This window comes from Mesoplodon densirostris, chromosome 11 (genome assembly GCF_025265405.1).
Source record: "Mesoplodon densirostris isolate mMesDen1 chromosome 11, mMesDen1 primary haplotype, whole genome shotgun sequence".
NCBI classification, from domain to species: Eukaryota; Metazoa; Chordata; class Mammalia; order Artiodactyla; family Ziphiidae; genus Mesoplodon; species Mesoplodon densirostris.
This window is the reverse complement of record NC_082671.1, coordinates 82,671,458-82,697,207: the sequence shown is the minus strand read 5'-3', so window position 1 is coordinate 82,697,207 and position 25,750 is coordinate 82,671,458. Positions and strand designations below refer to the sequence as shown.

At 39.4% G+C, this 25,750-nt stretch overlaps 1 protein-coding gene across 15 annotated transcripts in view; it reads right to left on the bottom strand.

The window, feature by feature from the left end:
* Positions 1–25,750, bottom strand: part of ANKS1B (ankyrin repeat and sterile alpha motif domain containing 1B) — a 1,156,804-nt gene that overhangs the window by 339,368 nt on the left and 791,686 nt on the right. For all 15 annotated transcript variants that reach the window (XM_060113525.1, XM_060113526.1, XM_060113527.1 and 12 more), the window contains one exon: positions 7,682–7,780. In XM_060113525.1, coding sequence (XP_059969508.1) covers positions 7,682–7,780 — 99 coding nt within the window. The remainder of the gene's footprint in view (positions 1–7,681; positions 7,781–25,750) is intronic.

Sequence of the window (25,750 nt, the reverse complement as noted above, 5' to 3'; positions counted from 1 at the left end):
TAAGTGAGCATATCTGTTTGTCCCAGAACGAAAAGACATTTACAGAACTGAATAGATCTTGAAAAGACTCTAGAAACACCACAGCTTCTCCCACCAAGGACCATACCTACAGGAGGTGGAATACCCCATGCCCTCAGTTAGATCATGGGTCCAGTCGTGTATTAACTTTAGGTTAGGGCCGCCATACTAACTGTGCACATATGTGTGTGGGATTGTGTTTGAGAGTATATCTTTTACTGGATGTCCATAGGGTGGTAGGTCAAACATCAAATGGCATGAAATTTAAGATGCCTGCCAGTGAAAAGAAAGAAATGCAAGAAAAAAGGATGAGGGTAGATGGAGAGTGAGTGTGGCACAGGGGAATGAAAAGTTACCCTGTCAAAAGGTACAACAAGAGAATCTGTGCCTATAGCCCATGTTTTGTCGTTGCCCTTCTGAAAAATAGCAGAAGAAGCAGGAATGGTTTGCTATCATTTTTCTAAGTGACAGGGAAATAAGACTGAACCTTCCTTTCTAGAGTTTTAAAAAAGTTACATTGGTTGTACAATTTCCCCCTAAATCTTGCACACATCTTCATCAACCATCAAGACTAGAATCAACAAGCATCTGAATTTCAAGCACCTTGAAAGAACTAGGGTCTTTAAGAGCAGAATCCTGGGCAGGAAGCCAAACTGAGATAATGTCACATTCATAATACTCCTTCGAACTCTGAAATAATTAGGGACTCTATTGTATTAAGACTTTAATTTTTGGAGTAGTAAAGTCACAGCTATAACCAAATCTGGTCCCTAATGCTTTGTTTAATTGATAAAGTGGAAACAAGACCAATTTTGTTTTGGGGGGGCAGGGCTTATGCTCTCCAGTTTGCCACAATTTCCACTACTCCATATTGTCTTGCCTTTAAAAGTGTTTGAGTTTTCAGTCTTTGCCAGTATATCTCTGTATTCCAAGCTTTTTTTGGTCAACTGTTGCCTTTATCTATTTGTTCTGATCAGGTCTAAAGTTAAATTGTCCCTTTTACTGTCTAGCTGTGTTAGTTTTTTAAAACTGTGTTTAATTCGCTAACATCCTTAAAGTATTTTCTGAGAGAGTTTGACCAATTCACTTTCCTAATATAGATGGAAATATGCTCCTTTCAATAATGAGGCACCAATGAAGAATGAACATGTTTTTAAAATTTGTAATGTTTTATAGGATTCCTGATTTGTATGCATCACTTAGATCAATGGCATTCAAATCATGAAGTCTTTATGTGCAATTGGCAAATCTTCAACGTCTCTAATTTCTGTATGATTGTGTCATATCATGCTACATTATACCTAATTTTACAGATTAGAGACATGTGCCTCTTTTTTGAATGGTGATTACTAATGTGTTACTAAATCATCTAATTGTGAATATCATAGTACCATGAAGATGGCCCATGGAAATAAAAGATGCCTTTATTGTTGTAACCATGTAATGGTTATTCCATTTTGACCACAAATGTAGACATGGAAACTAGACTGTAATGTGGATCATTATAAAATGTATCTGTAGCAGGAAGACTTTTGAGATGGCCCCAATGATTCCACCTCTTGGTATTCACACACTTGTGTAAATACCTCTTCCTATGTTTGGGCTGGATTAGTGGCTTGATTGTAATGAACAGAATAGGCAAAAGGATGGGATGTTACAAAAGACTGAGATTTTCATCTTGCTAGCATGTTCTTGTCCTATCACTTATGCTGTTGAAACTAGCTTCATGTTTCTTTATGGAGGGGTCCATGTGACAAGGAACCGAGGAAGGCCTTCAGCCAATAAATAGCTTGTGAGGCATTGAGGCCTCAGTCCAAAATCTCCCAAAGATTAGAATCCTGCCACACGAGTGAGCTAGGAAGTGGATTTTCCCCAGCTGAGTCTCAAGATGACTGTAGTCCTGTGAGAGACCCCACAGCCAGAGGACCCAGCTAAGCTGCTCCTAGATTCCTTCCCCACAGAAACAGAGATAATAAATGTTGTTATATCCCAATAAGATTTGAGGTAACTTGTTATACAGCAATAGATACTTAACAGAGAATCTTGTTTTTCTATTGGAATAAGAGACAACTCTGTTTTTGTTTTCTTAAACCAAAATCTCAAACTGAGGATGGGGAAGGGAATAATTTATCTGGACAGAGGTGTTCAGTGCCATTCAGTGAAAAAAACCATTGAAACTATGTAGCCCAACACATACTGGTAAAATTGAACTGAACTTAAAAATGTAGGTGTTCATTATTCAGTAAAATAAAGTAGGGTTGCAATGAACAAAACAATGAATACCAGAAACTGTATTGTATGATTGTATTGTATGATTGTATGATCAAGAGTCCTGTGATAACTACATTTACTAGTCATCAAATGTTTTGAGTTTTGAGAAACTCCAACATGTAACTGAGCGAATGAGCAGGCAAGGAGAGGGAATGGCAGAGAGGCAGGAAGATAACTGGGTATCGTGGAGGCCAAAAGAGGACGATGTTGACAGCTGACAAGAGTATCAGAACCTACTGAAGCCAAGGTGAGGTGAAAGCAGCTTATGGAATTCCTGCTCTGCTGGTCACTGGTGACCTTAGCACTGTCGTGTGGGGTGGCAGCAGAGGAACTAGTTAGACCCAAGTAGGTTGAAGGATGAGTGGGAGCAAACAGCAAGTGTAGACAATTACCAAGTAATTCCAAAAGATATTATGAAACAGGAAAATATAAGAAAAAATATTAAAAAGTGAAGTGAGCATGTGATATAAAAGTTGCTAGCGTGCTGAAATGCATTTTCAATTCAGGATGAGAGATTAAGAGAGCAGATACACTATGTGCCTTGACACGAAATCCTGCAAAACTTTAAAATGATAATCCTTTGAATTCCTGACCTCCAGCTGTTATACTGTCAAAGGACAAAAGAGATATGCCCTTATAAAAAGATTTTAAAGGATTATCCAAAAACTTGGCAACACAGAATTCTTACCTGGAAAAAAGGTAAATTACACGTTACAGATAAGTAATCAGATAATTTCCCTGTGTCTGGGGACAGAAAAAGCCCAATATGCTTAAAGTTTCTAGGAGACTACAAAATAAGCCATCTTCTCATAGAACTTTTGGTATGTGTCCTTTCTTAAAAAGAGAAAAGGTAGTGTATATATGTCCATGCCACTCTCTCACTTCCAAATGTAAAATAGCTAGTGGGAAGCAGCCACATAGCACAGGGAGATCAGCTGGGTGCTCTATGACCACCTAGAGGGGTGGGATAGGGAGGATGGAAGGGAGATGCAAGAGGGAGGAGATATGGGGATATATGTATACATATAGCTGATTCACTTTGTTATACAGCAGAAACTAACACACCATTGTAAAGCAATTATACTCCAATAAAGATGTTAAAAAAAAAAAAGTAAACTGCTATGGGGATGTACTAGGATTCCCATTGAACCTCAACCACCCTCATACTTGAAATGATGAGGTGCCTTAATTTTGTCAGTCTTGTGGGTATTAAATGGTATCTTATTGTCATCTTAATTAGCTTTGCACCAGTTACTAAGGAGGCCAAGCATTTTTTTCATGCTTATTTTCCATTAGTGTATCCCCTTAAATGTTATGCCTTGTAACTTATTCTGGCAATTATTTTGTTAATTTGCCTATGGTTCACTTATAAATTTGTAATATTTCTTTATGTAAAATAGATCCTTACCCTTTGATAGAAAAAAAAAAGAGAGAGAAGGGAAAAAGTCGTGGGAAACTTTCAGACCTAAGGAAAGACTGAGTTGGGGTTGGTGAGGGGAGTGGATGCTGGATGCAAATGGATAATTAAGCTTTGCTACTAAAGGTCAGGCACTGTAAAAGACAGGAAAGAATGGGTGGAGAAGAGGAATTAATGTGATTACTGTTCTGAAGATGTCTACGTGGAACACATTCTTTGTGTTCAGTGTATCAAATGAACTGGAGACCATTCAGATCTTTGAACTGGTAAATACTTCAATATTAAAAAGGGAATATTATAGAAAAAACATTATACCAAAAGAATAAACTTTTGTATTTGAAACAACAAATACAAATAAAGCATAAAAAACATGCATTGAACTGTGCTAACACATCGAGATTGCACTTAGCAAACCACCTTTTCTCTGTTTAGGAACAATCTGACCAATTCCAAAACACAATATGTTAATTAAAGGATCTCAGGTAGCAATCATGGAGTATTTCTCATGACAGATGAAGAACACAAATATTCTGAGGACCAAAATTGCACAAGCAAAATGAAGAGACATTCTGTCCGTTTTTTGGCAGTGCAAAGTTAGAGTGAATGCAAATGAACGTGCTGGCAGCAGAATTACACTGTCAACCACCTAAAGATTGGGCTCATTACCTAAGAAAGCAAAGCTTCAATCTGTAGCATTATAACATTTTGTTTGTACTGCTGAACACGTGTTTGGATGTTTTTATATACTCTCTACTCATTTGGGTGCATAGTAAGCACTTCAGCATCAGCCTCTTGATAGAAGCTTAATTTTGTGTTATTTCTATTATATTGTTTTCTCTAATGGGAATGATATTCTCTCTTAAAAATAAATACGTCACTTATTCTTCAAATAATTCTGGGTTCAGGTTCTTTTGACACAGCTTAAAAATTGAGATATTCTTTGATTAAAAAATTTATATTTGAATAATATGTGAAAAAAGATTCATTTGTGTAATCACTCATTCTTTCATTCTTTTAATGGGCATGTATTGAGCTAAGCACAGTGGGAAGGTCAAGGATGGATGTGACACTGTCTCTGCCCTCAGGATGCTTATACCATAAAAGTAGTAAAATATTATTAGTACCTTCAGACAGAAGAAGCATAGGGCCATCAAATCTCAGAGGAAAGAAAGAGCAGGGTATTCTTTCATTCCACAAATTATTTTTTGATGTGGTAGGCACTATTCCAGGGACTGGATATATAAAAGGGAACAAGATAGTCAAGGTCCCTTATTTCACTGACCTTGCATCCTGGGGGTGAGATGAAAAATAAGGAAGAAAACAAACAAATAAATAATATAACTTTAGGTAGCCACAAGTGCTATGAAGAAAACTGAAGCAGGACAATATGAAGGACAGTGACAGTAGGTGAGGAGTGTGACTTTGAGGGCACAAAACCCTCTGTGAGGAGGTGACAGCTGAGTAGAGATTTGATGGTGCAAGGAGCAAGCACTTGAAGATATGAAGAAAAGGCTTGCCAGGCAGACAGACCAATACAGAAAGGCTTTGAGGCAAAAATGAGTTTGGCATGTTCTGGAACAAAAAAGAAAGTCACATGACTAGAGTGTGGGAGAAAGGGAGAGTGACAGATGAGGTCATATTGGTGGGAAGGGGTCAGAGCCTATTGACTTTCGTAGGTCATAATAAAGATTCTTTTCTAAGTGAGAAAGGGAATCCACTGGAGATTTTAATCAGGATGTGGCATGATCTGATTCACATTTCTTTCTGGGCGCCGTGTGGAAATTCAACTGTAAAGTGGTAAGAAAGGTAACCAGGACAGAGATTAGGCATCTATGCATTGTCCAGGTGAGAGGACCAATGAGAAATTGACTCAGGTAGTCTAACCTAGAGATGACAGGTTAGAATCTATTGTGGTAGCCTGATTAGAGGTGGTTGGTGTGGACTAGGGTAATAATTACTAAGGTGGTGAGAAGTGGTTTCACTTTAGGAGAAGTTTCACAAAAAAAGTGATGTAGAACCATTTGAGTTGAACTTTAAATGGCAGGCAGATTTGTGACAAGTGGGGAGTCATTCACTGATTTATTGAGTGCCTCCTAGGGGGCAGGCACTGTGGCAGGTTCTGGGGTTGCAGCAGTGCAGGAGTCCTTGCTGAGAGTGAGGAGAAAACTTGCTGAGGAACTAATATTCTACGTAAAGATACAAAAGTAGCGAGGTGAACAGTATGTTAATAAGAATTACCTCCAGATACAGTTTTATTTATTTATTTATTTATTTATTTATTTATTTATTTATTTTATTTTTTTTTTTTGCGGTATGCGGGCCTCTCACTGTTGTGGCCTCCCCCGTTGCGGAGCACAGGCTCCGGACGCGCAGGCTCCGGACGCGCAGGCTCAGCGGCCATGGCTCACGGGCCCAGCCGCTCCGCGGCATATGGGATCCTCCCAGACCGGGGCACGAACCCGTATCCCCTGCATCGGCAGGCGGACTCTCAACCACTTGCGCCACCAGGGAGGCCCCAGATACAGTTTTAAGGATGCTTTATTCTTTTTCTTTTAGTGTAGAAAATGTATGACTAAAACTCCTTTGTATGCTTGACTTCCCTTGAATTTGCAAAAGTGGTAAGTTTCTATCAGTAGAAACTCAGTTCATTGTCAGCTGGCAAATTTCATCATGTCACTTCCTTAGAAACAGTGGTTAGTATTTATCTTTCCCATTCTGAGAAGGAGAAATTATAGCCTCCTTAGAAAGGAAAAGCACAGAGGAGAATACAAAATATATAATAAATTCATATATTTAGGTGCATCTATTACCGTCCATCTGCTACCCTGCCTCCAATCTTGCCCCCTGAATCTTTTTCCAAGTGTATGACCCAACTTCAACATTCCTTCCTTCTAATTCCTCTTGTATACAGTCTCCAGAATTAACTGGCCTAAAGCAGTCTAGTCATGTCCATTCCCCTGTGCTTACAGAATAAATTTCAAATTCCTTAGCTTGATACCAACCTGACCCAACCTACTTTTTCTGTTTTAACTCTGACTCCACTCTCCAATTGTTTTAATCACATTGGATTTTTTCTTCTTTTTTTAAAATTATTTTTTAAACCGTGGTGAAATAACAAAATGTAAAATTTACCACCTTAAACCATCTTGAAGTATACACTTTAGTGGCATTAAGTACATTCACATTGTTGTGCAAATCCCATTGGATTTTAAATCACACGAGTATCGCTGTTCCCCTAATGCTTCTGGCAGTTTGTTGCCTGGACCATACCTCTATCTATGTGATTCCTGCTGGCCCCTGAAATGCCTTTCCCTTTCCTTACCAATTAAAATCCTACATATCCTGAAGACCAGTTGTTTTAGCCTCTTATGAAACCTTATCTGGAAACAGAAGGTCAACTCTGTTGCTAGGTAACATACTACTTAAAGTTAAAATGATGCCTGGTTGGTAAATTGCATCTGGACTGGGAAGATTCATACATGAACTACAAATACCTGATGGGGATGTGATATTTTGGACTTCCCTGAGTGATGACTTGTGATTAGGCAGGTTCCTTGTCCCTGGAGGCTAGGGCTACAGAGTTGTTACAAGAGATACTGCCTTTAAGGGCATGAGGCTTCTAATCCAGGAACATTCTTGTACCCACCCTATATTGATCTTGTCTTCTTGCACCTGATCTGTCACCTGGGGGGCATGGACTGATGTTTGTACTGACATAAAGAATCCCACTGAAGAAAAACTCTGAAGCTGCCTTACTAGCCAGTGGCATTTCCTGTATTATATCTTTCTTGATTAGATCTACTGTGGCTCATAGTAGTCTTATGAGTCTGAATGTTTAGTTGGACTAAGAGGACCTGCTTTGAGGAGCTGCATCAATATGCAGACATATTGTCCTAAATACTAATACCCCTTGCACACCTGGACTTAAAACCACTGGGACTATACTCAGGGCTAAGGTAATAAAGCATGGCTTACCTTTGGAAGGAGCTGGATTGCCTGTAGAATTCTTTGTCTGTGCCCAGAATTAAGGATTCCAATTTCCAACAGATCTTGATCTTCCATAACATTGCTTCCCTGAAACAAAACCAGAAATGTTATAAATTAAATCAGGCATTTTTACTGTGGGTAAATAATGATTTTCTTAATACAGAGAAAAATAACTAACAAGTGATCTGATTTTTATAGACAAAAAACATAGAGTCATTCTTCTGTGAGGGTGAGGTGAGAGTAGGTCACCTATATGACTGTGTTGAAGGTTCTGCGAAAGTTTTCTTTCCCTCACAAATACTCTCATGGCTTACTATTTATGGTTGGATTATCTGTACTGGGAATTCATTCCTGTGACTCAAAACCTTGCTCCCCTACAAATGTATATGCTTCTAGGAAGAGTTGTCACTTAAAACTATCAGTGACCTATGCATGGAGGTGAATGAACAAGTTTTTTTTCCCTCTGAAAACAGACTTTTTAAGGAGAGCTGATGGACTAATTGAAGTATACTAGGAAAGTTAAAAGAGAATTCATAATTAATCTTAAATATTGAATGTCAGATACTTGATCATGATGTGAGGACAGAACAATGAGTAAGATGCAGGTCCCTGCCCTCAACCGTCCATTCCTTCCAGTCCAGGGATGGACACAGATTGTTCAAAGGCAGTTAGGATGCCGTGAATATGCTATGATGGTGACACATGCTTGGTAGTGTAGAGGGGATCTGGGACATGTTTTCAGGGGAGATGATGTCTAATCAGATGTCTGAAGGATGGTTTGGATTTAGCATTCAAAATGGGAAGGACTAGGAGAAATTATGTGCAATGTCGTGTGGGTAAGAAAGAACACAGTTTACTTGGAAACATCAAGTTCTAGGATAACTTGGAGAGAGGAGCGAAACGTAAGTCTGGAAAGATGAGGAAAGGCCAGACCATACAGATGTTGTATGCCACGCTGAGGAATTTAGACTTCATCTTGACCATAATGGGAAGCCTGGACAGATTTTAAGAAAAGGAGTTACATGATGAGATTCCATATTTAGAAAGATCAATTTGTTTTCTGTGGCTGGGCCTCAGTTTCCTTACCTATAAAATGATGAGGTTGAGCCACATAATCTCCAAGGATCAGTCTAGTCCTGATGTTCTCTGATTTCAATGATTTTTTGACCTCTGATTAATATCCCAACACAGAAATTTATTTATTTATTTATTTTGGCTGTGCTGTGCGGCTTGTGGGATTTTAGTTCCCTGACCAGGGATCAAACCTGGGCCCTCAGCAATAAGAGGGTGGAGTCCTAACCACTGGACAGCCAGGGAACTCCCTGTAACACAGAAATCTATAAATGGCTTATTTTGTCCCTAAATTTTAGTCTTTTGGAGCTTGCAAGCTAGAGTTTCCCTTTAAACAAGTCTATAGAGAAGTTCAAGAATTCAGATCACTGGTTTCTATGGACAAGTCAAACTCTGTCCTACTAATGTGTAAAATAAAAACACTTATGAATAGAAATTACAGAATACCTATTTATGGAGAGCAATGGGTACTGATGAATATTTAAAGCAAAAGAGAATGAACTGGAAAGGGCAATCATGGGAGCATGGAGACCGTTAGAAGACCACAGTAGTTGTTCTATAGATGATGTGGGCTTAGACTAAGGTTGTGGTCACAGGAGACGGAAAGAAGTGAGTGGATCTGAAAACTATCAAGAAGTTTGACTTGGTGACTGAATGCACAGAATGATGGAGAAATTCAGAATACATGTCAGTTCCAGGCTTCAGCAGTAGGGGTGGATGGTGATGCCTTTTCCTGAGAAAGTAAAGGAGGAGGGGCCAGTTTACTATGGTGCAAAGACTAATGTCTTTCCCTGGACTGGCACAGAACAGATGAATGTAAACAATTTAATATCGGACTATGTTATAAATGGATGTAATTGGCTGTTCTTAGAAAGATTAAAGTCATTAGAATGGCATCATAGCTAGGGATTTACAATGGGCGCTCACCAGACAAAAACATTCCACCTACGCATAGTGACATTCCTGTGCTTAAGCTACTCTGGCCACCTTGGAGAAGGGAGAACTATGCAGGTAGAGCAGCATGATAATAAAAGCCTAATGCAAACAAATAAGCCAGTCTTGGGAGTATGCCACAGGAAACACTGCTCTCAGAAAGTACTCAGTGCACACAATAGGGCATGGCTAAGGATATAAATGATTTCATTTTGAGAAAGTGTTATTATTTTCAGAAATGGACTAGTGTGTCATGAGCGGGATGTATGACACCGTTCTGTGTTTGACTTTCACTCTTTAAGGGGTTTTCCAAAGGAGTTAAAAGGCCCTTAAAAAACAAAAACAGGGCCTCCCTGGTGGCGCAAGTGGTTGAGAGTCCGCCTGCCGATGCAGGGGATACGGGTTCGTGCCCCGGTCTGGGAGGATCCCATATGCCGCGGAGCGGCTGGGCCCGTGAGCCATGGCCGCTGAGCCTGCGCGTCCGGAGCCTGCGCGTCCGGAGCCTGTGCTCCGCAACGGGGGAGGCCACAACAGTGAGAGGCCCGCATACCGCAAAAAAAAAAAAAACCAAAAAACTTTGGCCACCTATGTATTAGATCATTATCTGGTTTTCCACTGGCTAAATTACCAGCCCACAACCTAAGCTTATACAAAATATAGAACCTGGGTTCTTTGTACAAACACAAAACACACCAGGATGCTATAGTCTGAATTAGCTACTATCTATAGGTAATACTAAAAACTTGATTTCAGTGTTTGAATACTGAAATGATTTTAAAAATTTAATCCTTAAACCATAAACAAGACGAAAAGACAGCCCTCAGAATGGGAGACAATATTTGCAAATGCAGCAACTGACAAAGGATTAATCTCCAAAATTTACAAGCAGCTCATGCAGCTCAATATCAAAAAAACAAACAACCCAATCCAAAAATGGGCAGAAGACCTAAACAGACATTTCTCCAAAGAAGATATACAGATTGCCAACAAACACATGAAAGAATGCTCAACATCATTAATCATTAGAGAAATGCAAGTCAAAACTACAACGAGATATCATCTTACACCGGTCAGAATGGCCATCATCAAAAAATCTATAAACACTAAAGGCTGGAGAGGGTGTGGAGAAAAGGGAACCCTCTTGCACTGTTGGTGGGAATGGAAATTGATACAGCCACTATGGAGAACAGTATGGAGGTTCCTTAAAAAACTAAAAATAGAACTACCATATGACCCAGCAATCCCACTATGGGCAAAATCCCACTACCCTGAGAAAACCATAATTCAAAAAGAGTCATGTACCACAATGTTCACTGCAGCTCTATTTACAATAGCCAGGACATGGAAGCAACCTAAGTGTCCATCAACAGATGAATGGATAAAGAAGATGTGGCACATACATACAATGGAATATTACTCAGCCATAAAAAGAAACGAAATTGAGTTATTTGTAGTGAGGTGGATGGACACAGAGTCTGTCATACAGAGGGAAGTAAGTCAGAAAGAGAAAATACAGTATGCTAACACATAAATATGGAATCTAAAAAAAAAAAGGGTCATGAAGAACCTAGGGGCGGAGGAGCTTCAAGATGGCGGAAGAGGGCTTCCCTGGTGGCGCAGTGGTTGGGAGTCCGCCTGCCGATGCAGGGAACACGGGTTCATGCCCCGGTCTGGGAAGATCCCACATGCCGCGGAGCGGCTGGGCCCGTGAGCCATGGCTGCTGAGCCTGCGCGTCCGGAGCCTGTGCTCCGCAACGGGAGAGGCCACAACAGTGAGAGGCCCGCGTACCGCAAAAAAAAAAAAAAAAAGATGGCGGAAGAGTAAGTCGTGGAGATCACCTTCCTCCTCACAGATACATCAGAAATACATCTACATGTGGAACAACTACTACAGAACACCTACTGAACGCTGGCAGAGGACCTCAGACCTCCCCAAAGGCAAGAAACTCCCCACGTACCGGGGTAAGGCAAAAGAAAAAACAGAGACAGAAGAATAGGGACGGGACCTGCACCAGTGGGAGGGAGCCGTGAAGGAGGAAAGGTTTCCACACACTAGGAAGGCCCTTTGCGGGCAGAGACTGCGGGTGGCAGAGGGGGGAAGCTTCGGAGCCATGGAGGAGAGCACAGCAACAGGGGTGTGGAGGGCAGAGCAGAGAGATTCCCGCACAGAGGGTCGGTGCCGACCAGCACTCACCAGGCCGAGAGGCTTGTCTGCTCACCGCTGGGGCAGGCGGGGGCTGGGAGCTGAGGCTCGGGCTTCGGAGGTCAGACCCCAGGGAGAGGACTGGGGTTCGCGGCGTGAACACAGCCTGAAGGGGCTAGTGCGCCACGGCTAGCCGGGAGGGAGTCCGGGAAAAAGCCTGGAGCTGCCGAAGAGGCAAGAGACTTTTTCTTGCCTCTTTGTTTCCTGGTGCGCGAGGAGAGAGGATTAAGAGCGCTGCGCAAAGGAGCTCCAGAGACGGGCGCGAGCTGCAGCTAACAGCGCGGAGCCCAGAGACGGGCGTGGGACGCTGGGGCTGCTGCTGCCGCCGCCAAGAGGCCTGTGTGCGAGCGCAGGTCACTGTCCATGCCCCCCCTTCCAGGGAGCCTGTGCAGCCCGTCACTGCCGGGGTCCCGGGATCCAGGGACAACTTCCCCGGGAGAACGCGCGGCGCGCCTCGGGCTGGTGCAACGTCACGCCGACCTCTGCTGACGCAGGCTCGCTCCGCATCTGTGCCCCTCCCTCCCCTCGGCCTGAGTGAGCCGGAGCCTCCGAATCAGCTGCTCCTTTAACCCCGTCCCGTCTGAGCGAAGAACAGACGCCCTCAGGTGACCTACACGCAGAGGCGGGTCCAAATCCAAAGCTGAACCCCGGGAGCTGTGCGAATAAAGAGAAAGGGAAATTTCTCCCAGCAGCCTCAGAAGCAGCGGATTAAAGCTCCACAATCAACTTGATGTACCCTGCATCTGTGGAATACCTGAATAGACAACGAATCATCCCAAATGGAGGAGGTGGACTTTGGGAGCAACGCTATATATGTATATTTCCCTTTTTCTCTTTTTGTAAGTGTGTATGTGTATGCTTCTGTGTGTGATTTTGTCTGTAGAGCTTTGCTTTTACCATTTGTCCTAGGGTTCTGTCTCCGTTTTATTTTTTCACATAAAACTTTTTTCTTAATAATTATTTTTTATTTTAATAACTATATTTTATTTTATTTTACTTTATTTTATTTTATCTTCTTCTTTCTTTCTTTTCTCCTCCCTTTTATTCTGAGCCGTGTGGAGGACAGGCTCTTGGTGCTCAAGCCAGGCATCAGGGCTGTGCCACTGAGGTGGGAGATCCAAGTTCAGGACACTGGTCCACAAGAGACCTCCCAGCGACACATAATATCAAATGGCAAAAATCTTCCAGAGATCTCCATTTCAACGCCAAGACCCAGCTCCACTCAACGAGCAGCAAGCTACAGTGCTGGACACCCTATGCCAAACAACTAGCAAGACAGGAATACAACCCCATGTATTAGCACAGAGGCTGCCTAAAATCATACTAAGGCCACAGACACCTCCAAACACACCTCCAGAAGTGGACCGGCCCACCAGAAAGACAAGATCCAGCCTCAGCCACCAAAACACAGGCACTAGCCCCCTCCACCAGGAAGCCTACACAACCCACTGAACCAACCTTAGCCACTGGGGGCAGACACTGAAAACAATGGGAACTAAGAACCTGCAGCCTGCGAAAAGGAGACCCCAAATACAGTAAGTGAAGCAAAATGAGAAGACAGAGAAACACACAGCAGATGAAGGAGCAAGGCAAAAACCCACCACACTTAACAAATGAAGAGGAAATAGGCAGTCTACCTGAAAAAGAATTCAGAATAATGATAGTAAAGATGATAAAGAATCTTGGAAATAGAATAGACAAAATGCAAGAAACATTTAACAAGGACCTACAAGAACTAAAGAGCAAACTAACAGTGATTAACAACACAATAAATGAAATTAAAAATTCTCTAGAAGGGATCAATAGCAGAATAACTGAGGCAGAAGAACGGATAAGTGACCTGGATAAAATAGTGGAAATAACTACTGCAGAGCAGAATAAAGAAAAAAGAATGAAAAAAATTGAGGACAGTCTCAGAGACCTCTGGGACAACATTAAACACACCAACATTCTAATTATAGGGGTCCCAGAAGAAGAAGAGAAAAAGAAAGGGATTGAGAAAATATTTGAAGAGATTAAAGTTGAAAACTTCCCTAATATGGGAAAGGAAATAGTTAATCAAGTCCAAGAATCACAGAGAGTCCCATAGAGGATAAATCCAAGGAGAAACATGCCAAGACACATATTAATCAAACTATCAAAACTTAAATACAAAGAAAAAATATTAAAAGCAGCAAGGGAAAAACAACAAATAACACATAAGGGAATCCCCATAAGGTTAACAGCTGATCTTTCAGCAGAAACTGCAAGCCAGAAGGGAGTGACAGCATGTATTTAAAGTGATGAAGGAGAAAAACCTACCACCAAGATCACCCTACCCAGCAAGGATCTCAAACAGATTTGACGGAGAAATTAAGACCTTAACAGACAAGCAAAAGCTAAGAGAATTCAGCACTGTGAAACCAGCTTTACAACAAATGCTAAAGGAACTTCTCTAGGCAGGAAACACAAGGGAAGGAAAAGACCTACAATAACAAACCCAAAACAATTCAGAAAATGGGAATAGGAACATACATATCGATAATTACCTTAAATGTAAATAGATTAAATGCTCCAACCAAAAGACATAGATTGGCTTAATGGATACAAAAACAAGACCCGTATATATGCTGTCTAAGAGAGACCCACTTCAGGCCTAGGGACACATACAGACTGAAAGTGAGGGGATGGAAAAATATATTCCATGCAAATGGAAATCAAAAGAAAGCGGGAGTAGCAATTCTCATATCAGACAAAATAGACTTTAAAACAAAGACTATTACAATAGAAAAAGAGGGACACTACATAATGATCAAGGGACCAATCCAGGAAGAAGTTATAACAATTGTAAATATTTATGGACCCAACATAGGAGCACCTCAATACATAAGGCAAATGCTAATAGCCATAAAAGGGAAAATCGGTAGTAACACAATCATAGTAGGGGACTTTAACACCCCATGTTCACCAAAGGACAGAACATCCAAAATGAAAATAAATAAGGAAACACAAGCTTTAAATGATACATTAAACAAAATGGACTTAATTGACATTTATAGGACATTCCATCCAAAAACAACAGAATACACATTCTTCTCAAGTGCTCATGGAACTTTCTCCAGGATAGATCATATCTTCGGTCACAAATCAAGCCTTGGTAAATTTAAGAAACTTGAAATCGTATCAGGTATCTTTTCCGACCACAATGCTATGAGACTAGATATCAATTACAGGAAAAAATCTGTAAGAAATACACATACATGGAGGCTAAACAACACACTACTTAATAACTAAGATCCTGAAGAAATCTAAGGGGAAATCAAAAAATACCTAGAAACAAATGACAATGAAAACACGACGACCCAAAACCTATGGGATGCAGCAAAAGCAGTTATAAGAGGGAAGTTTATACCAATACAATCCTACCTTAAGAAACAAGAAACATCTCAAACAACCTAACCTTACACCTAAAGCAATTCAAGAAAGAAGAACAAAAAAACCCCAAAGTTAGCAGAAGGAAAGAAATCATAAAGATCAGATCAGAAATAAATGAAAAAGAAATGAAGGAAATGATAGCAAAGATCAATAAAACTAAATGCTGGTTCCTTGAGAAGATAAACAAAATTGATAAACCATTAGCCAGACTTATCAAGAAAAAAAGGGAGAAGACTCAAATCAATAGAATTAGAAGTGAAAAGGAGAAGTAACAACTGAGAGTGCAGAAATACAAAGGATCATGAGAGATTACTACAAGCAACTCTATGCCAATAAAATGGACAACCTGAAAGAAATGGACAAATTCTTAGAAATGCACAACCTTCCAAGACTGAACCAGGAAGAAATAGAAAACATGAGCAGACCAATCACAAGCTCTGAAATTGAAACTGTGATTAAATATCTTCCAACAAACAAAAGCCCAGGACCAGATGGCTTCACAGGCGAATTCTATCAAACATTTAGAGAAGAGTTAACATCTATGCTTCTCGAACTCTTCCAAAGTATAGCAGAGGGAGGAACACTCCCAAACTCATTCTACGAGACCATCATCACTCTGATACCAAAACCAGACAAAGATGTCACAAAGAAAGAAAACTACAGGCCAATATCACTGATGAACATAGATGCAAAAATCCTCAACAAAATACTAGCAAACAGAATCCAACAGCACATTAAAAGGATCATACACTATGATCAAGGGGGGTTTGTCTCAGGAATGTTAGGCTTCTTCAATATAGGCAAATCAATCAATGTGATACACCATATTAATAAACTGAAGGAGAAAAACCATATGATCATCTCAATAGATGCAGAGAAAGCTTTCGACAAAATTCAACACCCATTTATGATAAAAACCCTCCAGAAAGTAGGCATAGAGGGAACTTTCCTCAACATAATGAAGGCCATATATGACAAACCCACAGCCAACATCATCCTCAATGGTGAAAAACTGAAACCATTTCCACTAAGATCAGGAACAAGAGAAGGTTGTCCACTGTCACCCTGTTATTCCACATAGTTTTGGAAGTTTTAGCCACAGCAATCAGAGAAGAAAAAGAAATAAAAGGAATCCAAGTTGGAAAAGAAGAAGTAAAGCTGTCACTCTTTGCAGATGACATGATACTATACATAGAGAATCCTAAAGATGCTACCAGAAAACTACTAGAGCTAATCAATGAATTTGGTAAAGTAGCAGGATACAACATTAATGCACAAATCTCTTGCATTCCTATACACTAATGATGAAAAATCTGAAAGTGAAATTAAGAAAACACTCTCATTTACCATTGCAACAAAAAGAATAAAATACCTAGGAATAAACCTACCAAAGGAGACAAAGACCTGTATGCATAAAATTATAAGACAGTGATGAAAGAAATTAAAGATGATACAAATAGATGGAGAGATATACCATGTTCTTGGATTGGAAGAATCCACATTGTGAAAATGACTCTACTACCCAAAGCAATCTACAGATTCAGTGCAATCCCTATCAAGCTATCACTGGCATTTTTCACAGAACTAGAACAAAAAATTTCACAATTTATATTATGGAAACACAAAAGACCCCGAATAGCCAAAGCCATCTTGGGAAAGAAAAACGGAGCTGGAGGAATCAGACTTCCTGACTTTAGACTATACTACAAAGCTACAGTAATCAAGATAGTATGGTACTGGCACAGAATCAGAAAGGTAGATCAATGGAACAGGAGAGAAAGCCCAGAGATAAACCCACGCACATACGGTCATCTTATCTTTGATAATGGAGGGAAAAATATACAGTGGAGAAAGGACAGCCTCTTTAATAAGTGGTGCTGGGAAAACTGGACAGCTACATATAAAAGAATGAAATTAGAACACTCCCTAACACCATACACAAAAATAAACTCAAAATGGATTACAGACCTAAATGTAAGGCCAGACACTATCAAACTCTTAGAGGAAAACATAGGCAGAACACTCTATGACATAAATCACAGCAAGATCCTATTTGATCCACCTCCTAGAGAAATGGAAATAAAAACAAAAATAAACAAATGGGACCTAATGAAATTTAAAAGCTTTTGCACAGCATAGGAAGCCATAAACAAGACGAAAAGATAACTCTCAGAATGGGAGAAAATATTTGCAAATGAGGCAAATGACAAAGGATTAATCTCCAAAATATACAAGCAGCTCATGCAGCTCAATATCAGAAAAACAAAGAACCCAATCAAAAAATGGGCAGAAGACCTAAATAGACATTTCTCCAAAGAAGATATACAGATTGCCAACAAACATATGAAAGGATGCTCAACATCACTAATCATTAGAGAAATGCAAATCAAAACTACCATGAACTACCATTCTGACCTCAAACCGGTCAGAATGGCCATCATCAAAAAATCTACAAACAATAAATGCTGGAGAGGGTGTGGAGAAAAGGGAACCCTCTTGCAGTGTTGATGGGAATGGAAATTGATACAGCCACTATGGAGAACTGTATGGAGGTTCCTTAAAAACTAAAAATAGAACTCCCACAGGACACAGCAATCCCACTACTGAGAAAACCATAATTCAAAAAGAGTCATGTACCACAATGTTCATTGCAACTCTATTTACAATAGCCAGGACATGGAAGCAACTGAAGTGTTCATCAAGAGATGAATGAATAAAGAAGATGTGGCACATATATACAAGGGAATATTACTCAGCCATAAGAAGGAACGAAACTGAGTTATTTGTAGTGAGGTGGATGGACCTAGAGACTGTCATGCAGAGTGAAGTAAGTCAGAAAGAGAAAAAGAAATAGCACATATATATGGCATCTAAAAAAAAAAAAGGTCATGAAGAATCTAGGCGCAAGACAGGAATAAAGATGCAGACCTACTAGAGAATGGACTTGAGGATATGGGGAGGGGGAAGTGTAAGCTGGGAGAAAGTGAGAGAGTGGCATGGACATATATACACTACCAAATGTAAAATAGATAGCTAGAAGGAAGCAGCCGCATAGCACAGGGAGATCAGCTCCGTACTTTGTGACCACCTACAGGGGTGGGATAAGGAGGGTGGGAGGGAGGGATACGCAAGACGGAGGGCATATGGGGAGGTATGTATATGTATAACTGATTCACTTTGTTATAAAGCAGAAACTAACACACTATTGTAAAGTGATTATACTCCAATAAAGATGTTAAAAAAATCAACAACAACAACAAAAAATACACATGAAAAAAAATTAATCCTTAGAGAACACTGTTCTTCCTCTAAATCACCACCTTATCTATCTTCAGTAAGTGAGGAAACATTCTGAAGAACTGTAGGGAAGTTAGACAACTTCTCTTTGGGTCAAATATCCTAGCATACAGGAGAATTACCAAACACTTTTGAAAAATGAGCAAAAACTGTGCAACGCACAATGCAAATGGTGAGAATGTGCCCAAGAGGAAATGGTCCTAGTTGTGGAAATGTAAAGAAAAGGATTCACTGTCCCCAGTCAGGTATTCCGTTGGAAATTTTCTATTTTCTTTCTTATTGTAATATATAGGGATAGAAAAAATACCCTGGTGCATCATCTAGCCAGTCTTTTTTCAAAATAGCACCAGGCTTGGAGTCTAAAGACCTGGGTCCAGGTCTTATCTGAGTAAACATGGCTAAGCCATATATTATTTCTGAGCCTTGTGGTCCTCACCCATAAAATGAAGCCGTTTAACAAACACCCATTCAGTTCTAAAATGCTATGATTTCAGTCATGCCCAACTTTTGATTAGTATCGTTCTATGTAAATATAGATTGTATAATTTGAAACTACATTTCAGTGTTTCAGAACTTATAACTTAAATTGTTTTAAGGAGTAATTATAGAGAAGTGCAAGAATAAATTTTTTTGGACAAATCAATCTCAGTACTGGGAACTTACAAAATTTCTTATAAGGAGAAATCATAGAATACCTTATTTTTGTAGTATCATGGATTCTCACAGCTTTTCAGAGAAAAATCAAATGTTTCAAATCTTGCAACTAACCATTTTGCTTGTACTTGGGTAACAGCTGTGCTATCAAGGACAATAAATATTTCCATTCTTTCTAGGGAGCTACAGTTTACTCTCTTATTATCATTTGCCTTCACTGAATGTTAGAAAATCTCAGCTTAATTCCTTTTTTTCTCAATAAAAGCTGAACATACACTCTAGCTTTCTCTTTCTTCCATCCATTTTTCACATGACTGTCAGATCAGTGGTGTCTGGAGTAGAGTTCCATCAGGTCTGTCTTCTACCTAATGACCTACCACACTGCACTCTCTACCCCCTCATCTCCTTGTACACATGATGTCTCTATTTGTTCATCTCCCATTTACTCCTCAACCCAGCCCAATAGGCTTTTACCCCCATTAACTCCATAGACCTTCTCCATGAAATGTTAAGAATGACCTCTCAATTGCCGTATCTAGTTGATTCTTTTCAATCCTGACTTCAAGGATTCATTGGCCACATGTGGCTGGTGGCTACATATTGGATAATGCAAATATAAACATTTCTGTCATCATAGAATGTTCTATTAGACAGTGCTTCTCTACAGTCAAAGACATAAAAACTGTAGTTGAATCACATAAATGGGGCAATAACGAGGATGTGACAGGGAATCAAAACAGGCAGTCAAACAAACTCATGAATCATTCTCAGGATATAACTGATGTTCCTGTTAGTCAAAGTTCATGAACATTAAATTTAGAATCTTTAGCAAATTCTCTTCTAATTTTTCAGTCATTAAAACAAATTAGTAGCTGGTTCTGCTTTCATTAGTGTTTCTTCATTATGGGGCTAGAAATGTATGCTACCAAAATGACAAGTCCAATTGAGAAATTATTTACTATATTCTTAGCACAGTACACAGACATTTAAGGAATAATAATCAAGAGATAAAGTTGTTTAGTTAATGACTTTCTAGAAGGATCAAAGTCCCAAGGCAGTGTTTTTAGAACAGCTGTTTTTTTCACTGACAGGAAATGTCTAATGCAGGGGGTCTTTGTTGCTTTCTTAAGTCATGGAATGAAGAAAAGTAATGTAATATTTTATGCACTAAGAGTTGAACGCTGAAGTTTCTATGACCATGGGGAGAATATCTTATGTATTGGATTTTTTCAGCTGTGATAAACTAATAAGATGACCAAATAGAATAAAAAGCAGTGCTTTGTACTTAATGATCCATTTGAAGTAGAACAGCTATTTACTGAAATCATTTCTCAGAAGTATCTCTGCTGATCTTTTCTGTCTCTGAGAATTTCAGCTTGAAAAGTTCTCATTTTCATAACCTTAATGTCATATCACATTAATTTAGAAGCCTTTCCTTCACATTGCATATTATATAAAATGCTAAGGAAACATATTTAAGGACCATAGAGAACTGGTTTCTTCTAATACAAGCTTGAGTTGGATGTTATTTATTCTCTTCAGTTCAAGACTGAAAAAAATCAGTAAGATACTATGGATTGGAGGAGATTTCTTTTGCTCTATAATTAACTAAATTAGATTCTTCTTTACAGTTTGTGTGGCCTTAAATATTTGAAATAGAATATTTCAGTAGTAGAATGAATGATACCACGATCTTGCAAATTCACACATGGAAAAACATATTTTAGTTTATTTTTAATATGGTTTTTTTTTACAGCATAAATGGTGGTATAAAACATGGTGGTATAAAACTATATACTATTTTCTTGGAGTAACAATGCTACCTTAAGCTTCTATAAAGATTTTGAGTCAATCTGATATCAGTTTACAGGTAAATGCAATGTATGTCTTTGCTGCATGATAACGATAATAACTACTGTGATAAATACCAGATTTATAATCCCTTATCAGTGTTGGAACAAAGCTTTATTTAGTTTATCAGACAGAAACATGAGTTACCATAAGTGATCAGATAATGAATGATGTGCTTTTTCCAATTTTAATTCCTTCCCTCACATTAATGAAACGGCAGTAGAAGAAAATTTTGTAGTATATTTTTTACATCTCTATCTTAGCCTTCCATTTTAACATATCCTGTCTACTGCAGTGGAATTTCTTGTTCACAACTTAACTAAATTTCCATGTTTTTAGCTTATGAAGAAAGTTTCCTAGATTTTTTAGACCACATGAATTATTGATTCAGATAAATGTCACATCTCTGAGCAATAAGTTAGAAATCATCTATATATATATATATATATATGCAAGTTCTATATTTGAATAAATAAGCTATATCTTAGACTTGTTTCTTATGGTTAGCATTTAACAGTTCACATGATTATAATGAGTTTTATACAACCAATTTTTTCCTTTTTATTTTTCAAGCCTTTTTTCCCTTTGAAACATCTATTCTGAAGCTACAGAGAGAGAGAGAGAGAGAGGGAAAGGGAATTTAAGTAATCAGTTATATATTTCTTAAAGCATTGAGCAAGGTTTGGTGATATCATAAGTTAAAATTATGATTCATTTGCAACATGTGTTAGAATTATGTATATTTATTAAAGACTTTCTTTGGTCAAAAATTTCATAGTGGCAAAAGAGGAAGACTTCATTTTTCAGGATGTTAATCCACAATTCACACAAGAAAGAAGAAAAGCTGATGTGAAAAAAACTTATTTGTATGTTCTTACTTTTTTCCTGATACATACATACGAAAATATAAAGCATATGAACACCTATTGTCTTCTTTCTATTTTCCCATTAATGGCAGTTGGTGTAAGTTAGCATAAAGTAAATTGCACACGTATTGAGTTCTTGTGCCAGGCTCTGTTCTAAATGCCTTAGATATATTACCTTATTTAATTCTCACAACAACTCTCTGAGGGTAGGTACTTAAATAACTTGCTCCCAATAGCTGACAGGAGTCTTTCTCATAACTATCATCTGACACCGCCTCCAGTGGGGTTAGTGCAGGAGAGAAAAGGTTCAGTAAAAAAACGTGGTTAGACCTAAACCGTTTGTATTTTACTTTGAACCATATGAAATTCACATTTGAAAGCAAATGTTCTAAAGTATTTTATGTTTGGCTTTGCAGAGTTTAAGCAATGATGAATCCCTCTTTATAGAAGAGCATTTGGAAAGCCATCTGACCTATTCTTCCCTCCTCTGCTCCAGTTCTTTCTGTTCACTGAATCATGGAATCAGGGTTGGCAGGGACCTGGGTTTTTTCTAGTCTAAATGTTCCCTGACGAACTGCAAAGCTTTAACTTGCCTCTCTCTTTTGAAGCGTGGTGTCTAGCTGGGTTATGCCATTCCCAAAGGGGTAGGGCGGACATTAAATGCTTAAAATGGTCTTTTCCAGCAGCTGAGTCTGAGCAGGGGGTGGGAATAGGATTGGGGGGACACCTCGGTCCTACTCTTTTAGCTCCCACTGTGCTGTGGACTGAGTGTGACAGGAGAGCTATTAGAAGAACATGCCAAAAGTGGAGATGAAAGGAAAACAGTTAGCAGCTGTCCTGTGTCCTTTTCCAATCAAAAGCTGTAAAGTTAAAAAAATTTTTTTTCCTTGGGTAGGCTGTACATAATCTTGGCAGGTATCTAAGTTTTGTTCTTCTATCTAATAGGCTGAACATTTCCCAGTGCCTCACAAGAGCAAAGTGGGCAGCGATTAGGTTAGGTTGGACCCCCTGCTCTTAACAGAAGAGGAACATGGAACCTTTGTATTTACAGCAGGCTCCTCTTGCAGGTGACCTCGCGCTGGTGATGCAGAACTCCAGAAGGAAAGCCTCCTCTTGGAGAAGCAAAATTTGCTCCTGGGTATAACCAGCACAGCCACACACAGGAAAAAGTGCCAAAAATGATTCATAGTTAACTACTGGCCATCAACCAGTCACTAAGTACTAGATACTCTGCCCTTCTATTTATAAACCTTCCAACAATCTTCTACTATAAGTGGTAGTATCTTCATTTCATAGACAAGGAAACTGAGTCTCAGAGCTATGAAGCAATGTAGCCAGGTTTACATGGTTAGTATGTGGTAGATTTGGGATCAGTGTTTTATTCAGTCAGACTCTGATGCTCATGCTTCTTTCACTACAGAAAGAGAGCCAAATATTTAGTAGGGGACCTTTTCTGGATGCAGATTCCAGTCAAACAGATGTGTTACACTGCCAAGAAGTAACTCCCATTACCCTATTTTCACACACAGCCTTACGCATATATTGACAGACCATTAAGAGTGACTGCCATGGTTTCTCCAGCACATTTTATTGCAAATATATTATTTACCTCCTGAAAGGTCAATTGGTTAGATCTCCTTCCTACTACCTTAGTGTAAGCTAGAACCAAGCATGTTAATATAAGTGACCCAGGGTGTTCCTGGCTAAAGCACCAAGTAACTTGCCATGTTCTGAACCGGGATGATGCTGGGAGGTGGGGAATGACAACACAGCGTTGAGTTGGTACTTGTCAGCTCTTCCTCAGAGCCTTGTCAAACTCTCTGGCTGGTCAACTGGGAAAGTAAAGTTCTCCGGGTCAGAACCATGTTTGGGTAATTTTCCTGTAGGTCTCTTTCAAAGCCAAGATTTAGGAGGGAAGATGTCTAAAAAGGAAATAATAAGGTAGAGGATGTCCAAGAATGAATTAAGGACATTTATGTTCCTGACTTAACATGTTCTGAATCCAGAGAGAAGAGGGTGAGTTGCAGTCCCTTGTGAAGGAGCCTGTGATGGTGAAGGTGGATAATTTAGCCCTCTGGGACCTGGTAGGCCAATAATAAAGGCGACTCATTAGTCCTTCAAAGAGACGGTGCTCTCAAGGACCAGACATCTCCAGATTTAAGGATGATAAGGTTTTCTGACACTGAGACCTATATATAGAAATAGCCAAATAAACATAAAAGGAGAGGAGGAAAGAGGAAGAGAAAGGCAGGGAGAGAGGGAAGGAGATAGAGAAAGTGTTGCTTATTAAGGGTGAAGGTGGTAGTGAGGGAAGTAGGGTTGCCAAATAAAAGATAGAAACTCCAATTTAACTGGGATCGTGTATTTTTCTTTGCTGAATCTGGCAGCCTTAGAAAGGAGGCCACTGAATGCTGGAAACAAACTGGCAGAGTCTAGTCGAGTCAAAGCTACCATGGAGGTAGGACCTGCCACTCATTTATTTATTCAACATATATTTGTTCAATTAACATTACACTTACTATGTGCCAGGCACTGGGCCAGGTCCTGGGATACACTGAGAATAGGACAGCAAGATCCCTCTACTTTTAGAGTTTACTGTCTAGTGGGGAAAACAGAAAAATAACCTAATAAAAATAATACAAGTAATTATCAGTTAGCAAAGTTTTATATATGCCAAGCACTATTAAGTGCTCTGCCTTGTTGATTGCTCACAACAACCCCTGAGGTTGGTACAATTATTATCCTGATTTGCAGATGAAGCACTGAAGGCAGGGAGAACCTAATAATCTGTCCAAGGTCACATAGTTAGTAAAAACTGCTATAAAGGACATCAATACAGTGCTGTGATTAAAAAGAAAAAAATTACAAGGAAGACTTATGTTAAAAAGGCTGGTCAGGAAAGCCTCTTTGAGAAAGTGGCATGTAAACTAAGACATGAAGGATTAGAAGGAGCAACCCAACCCTGAAAGGAGCCATTAGAAGGGAATTCCAGGCAGAAGGAACAGAAGCGGCAAAAGCACTGAGGTGAGAAAAGAGCCAGGCATATTCTAGGAACAGACAGATGGCTAGTAAGATTGGAATTTAGTGGTTAAAGGCTAGTAAGATGACTTTGAGGGGGAAACAGGGCATAGATAACGCAGGGCCTTACAGATCCTGATAAGGACTCTGGTTTTATGCTAAACGCAATGGAAAACATTGAAGGACATAAGCTGTCTTGCATTTTTTAATGTGCTCTGGCTATGGTGTGAAGTATGGATGGAGGAATTGGGTGATATGGAAGTTGAGCTCCACAACCAAAATTGAAACAACAGCCCCAAAATATCAAAATCTGAGGAAAAGGTGATAAAATATGACCTGCTGAGAGGGAATGGGGGACAGGCAATATAGGGGTAGGGGAGTAAGAGGTACAAACTATTCTGTATAAAATCAGCTACAAGGATATATTATACAACAAAGAAAATATATTTTATAATAACTAAAAATGATTAAGGTTGTAAATTTTTAAAAATTATGTATATTTTACCAAAGTAAAAATTTAGGGAAAAAATATATGACCTGTTGGAGAACATGGGAACTGGTCTCACTGGGGAGTCAAGTTTCCAAACCAAATATCCATCTTTCATTTGAATCAAGAAGAGAAGCTAGATGGCAAAGATAAAAGTCAGAACAGTCTTTGATGTGGGGTCTAAATTGATACACTGTAGATACTGAGTAGTACCTATTAAAATGTAAACCTCCATACTCCATGGACTCAGCAGGTGTGGCAGA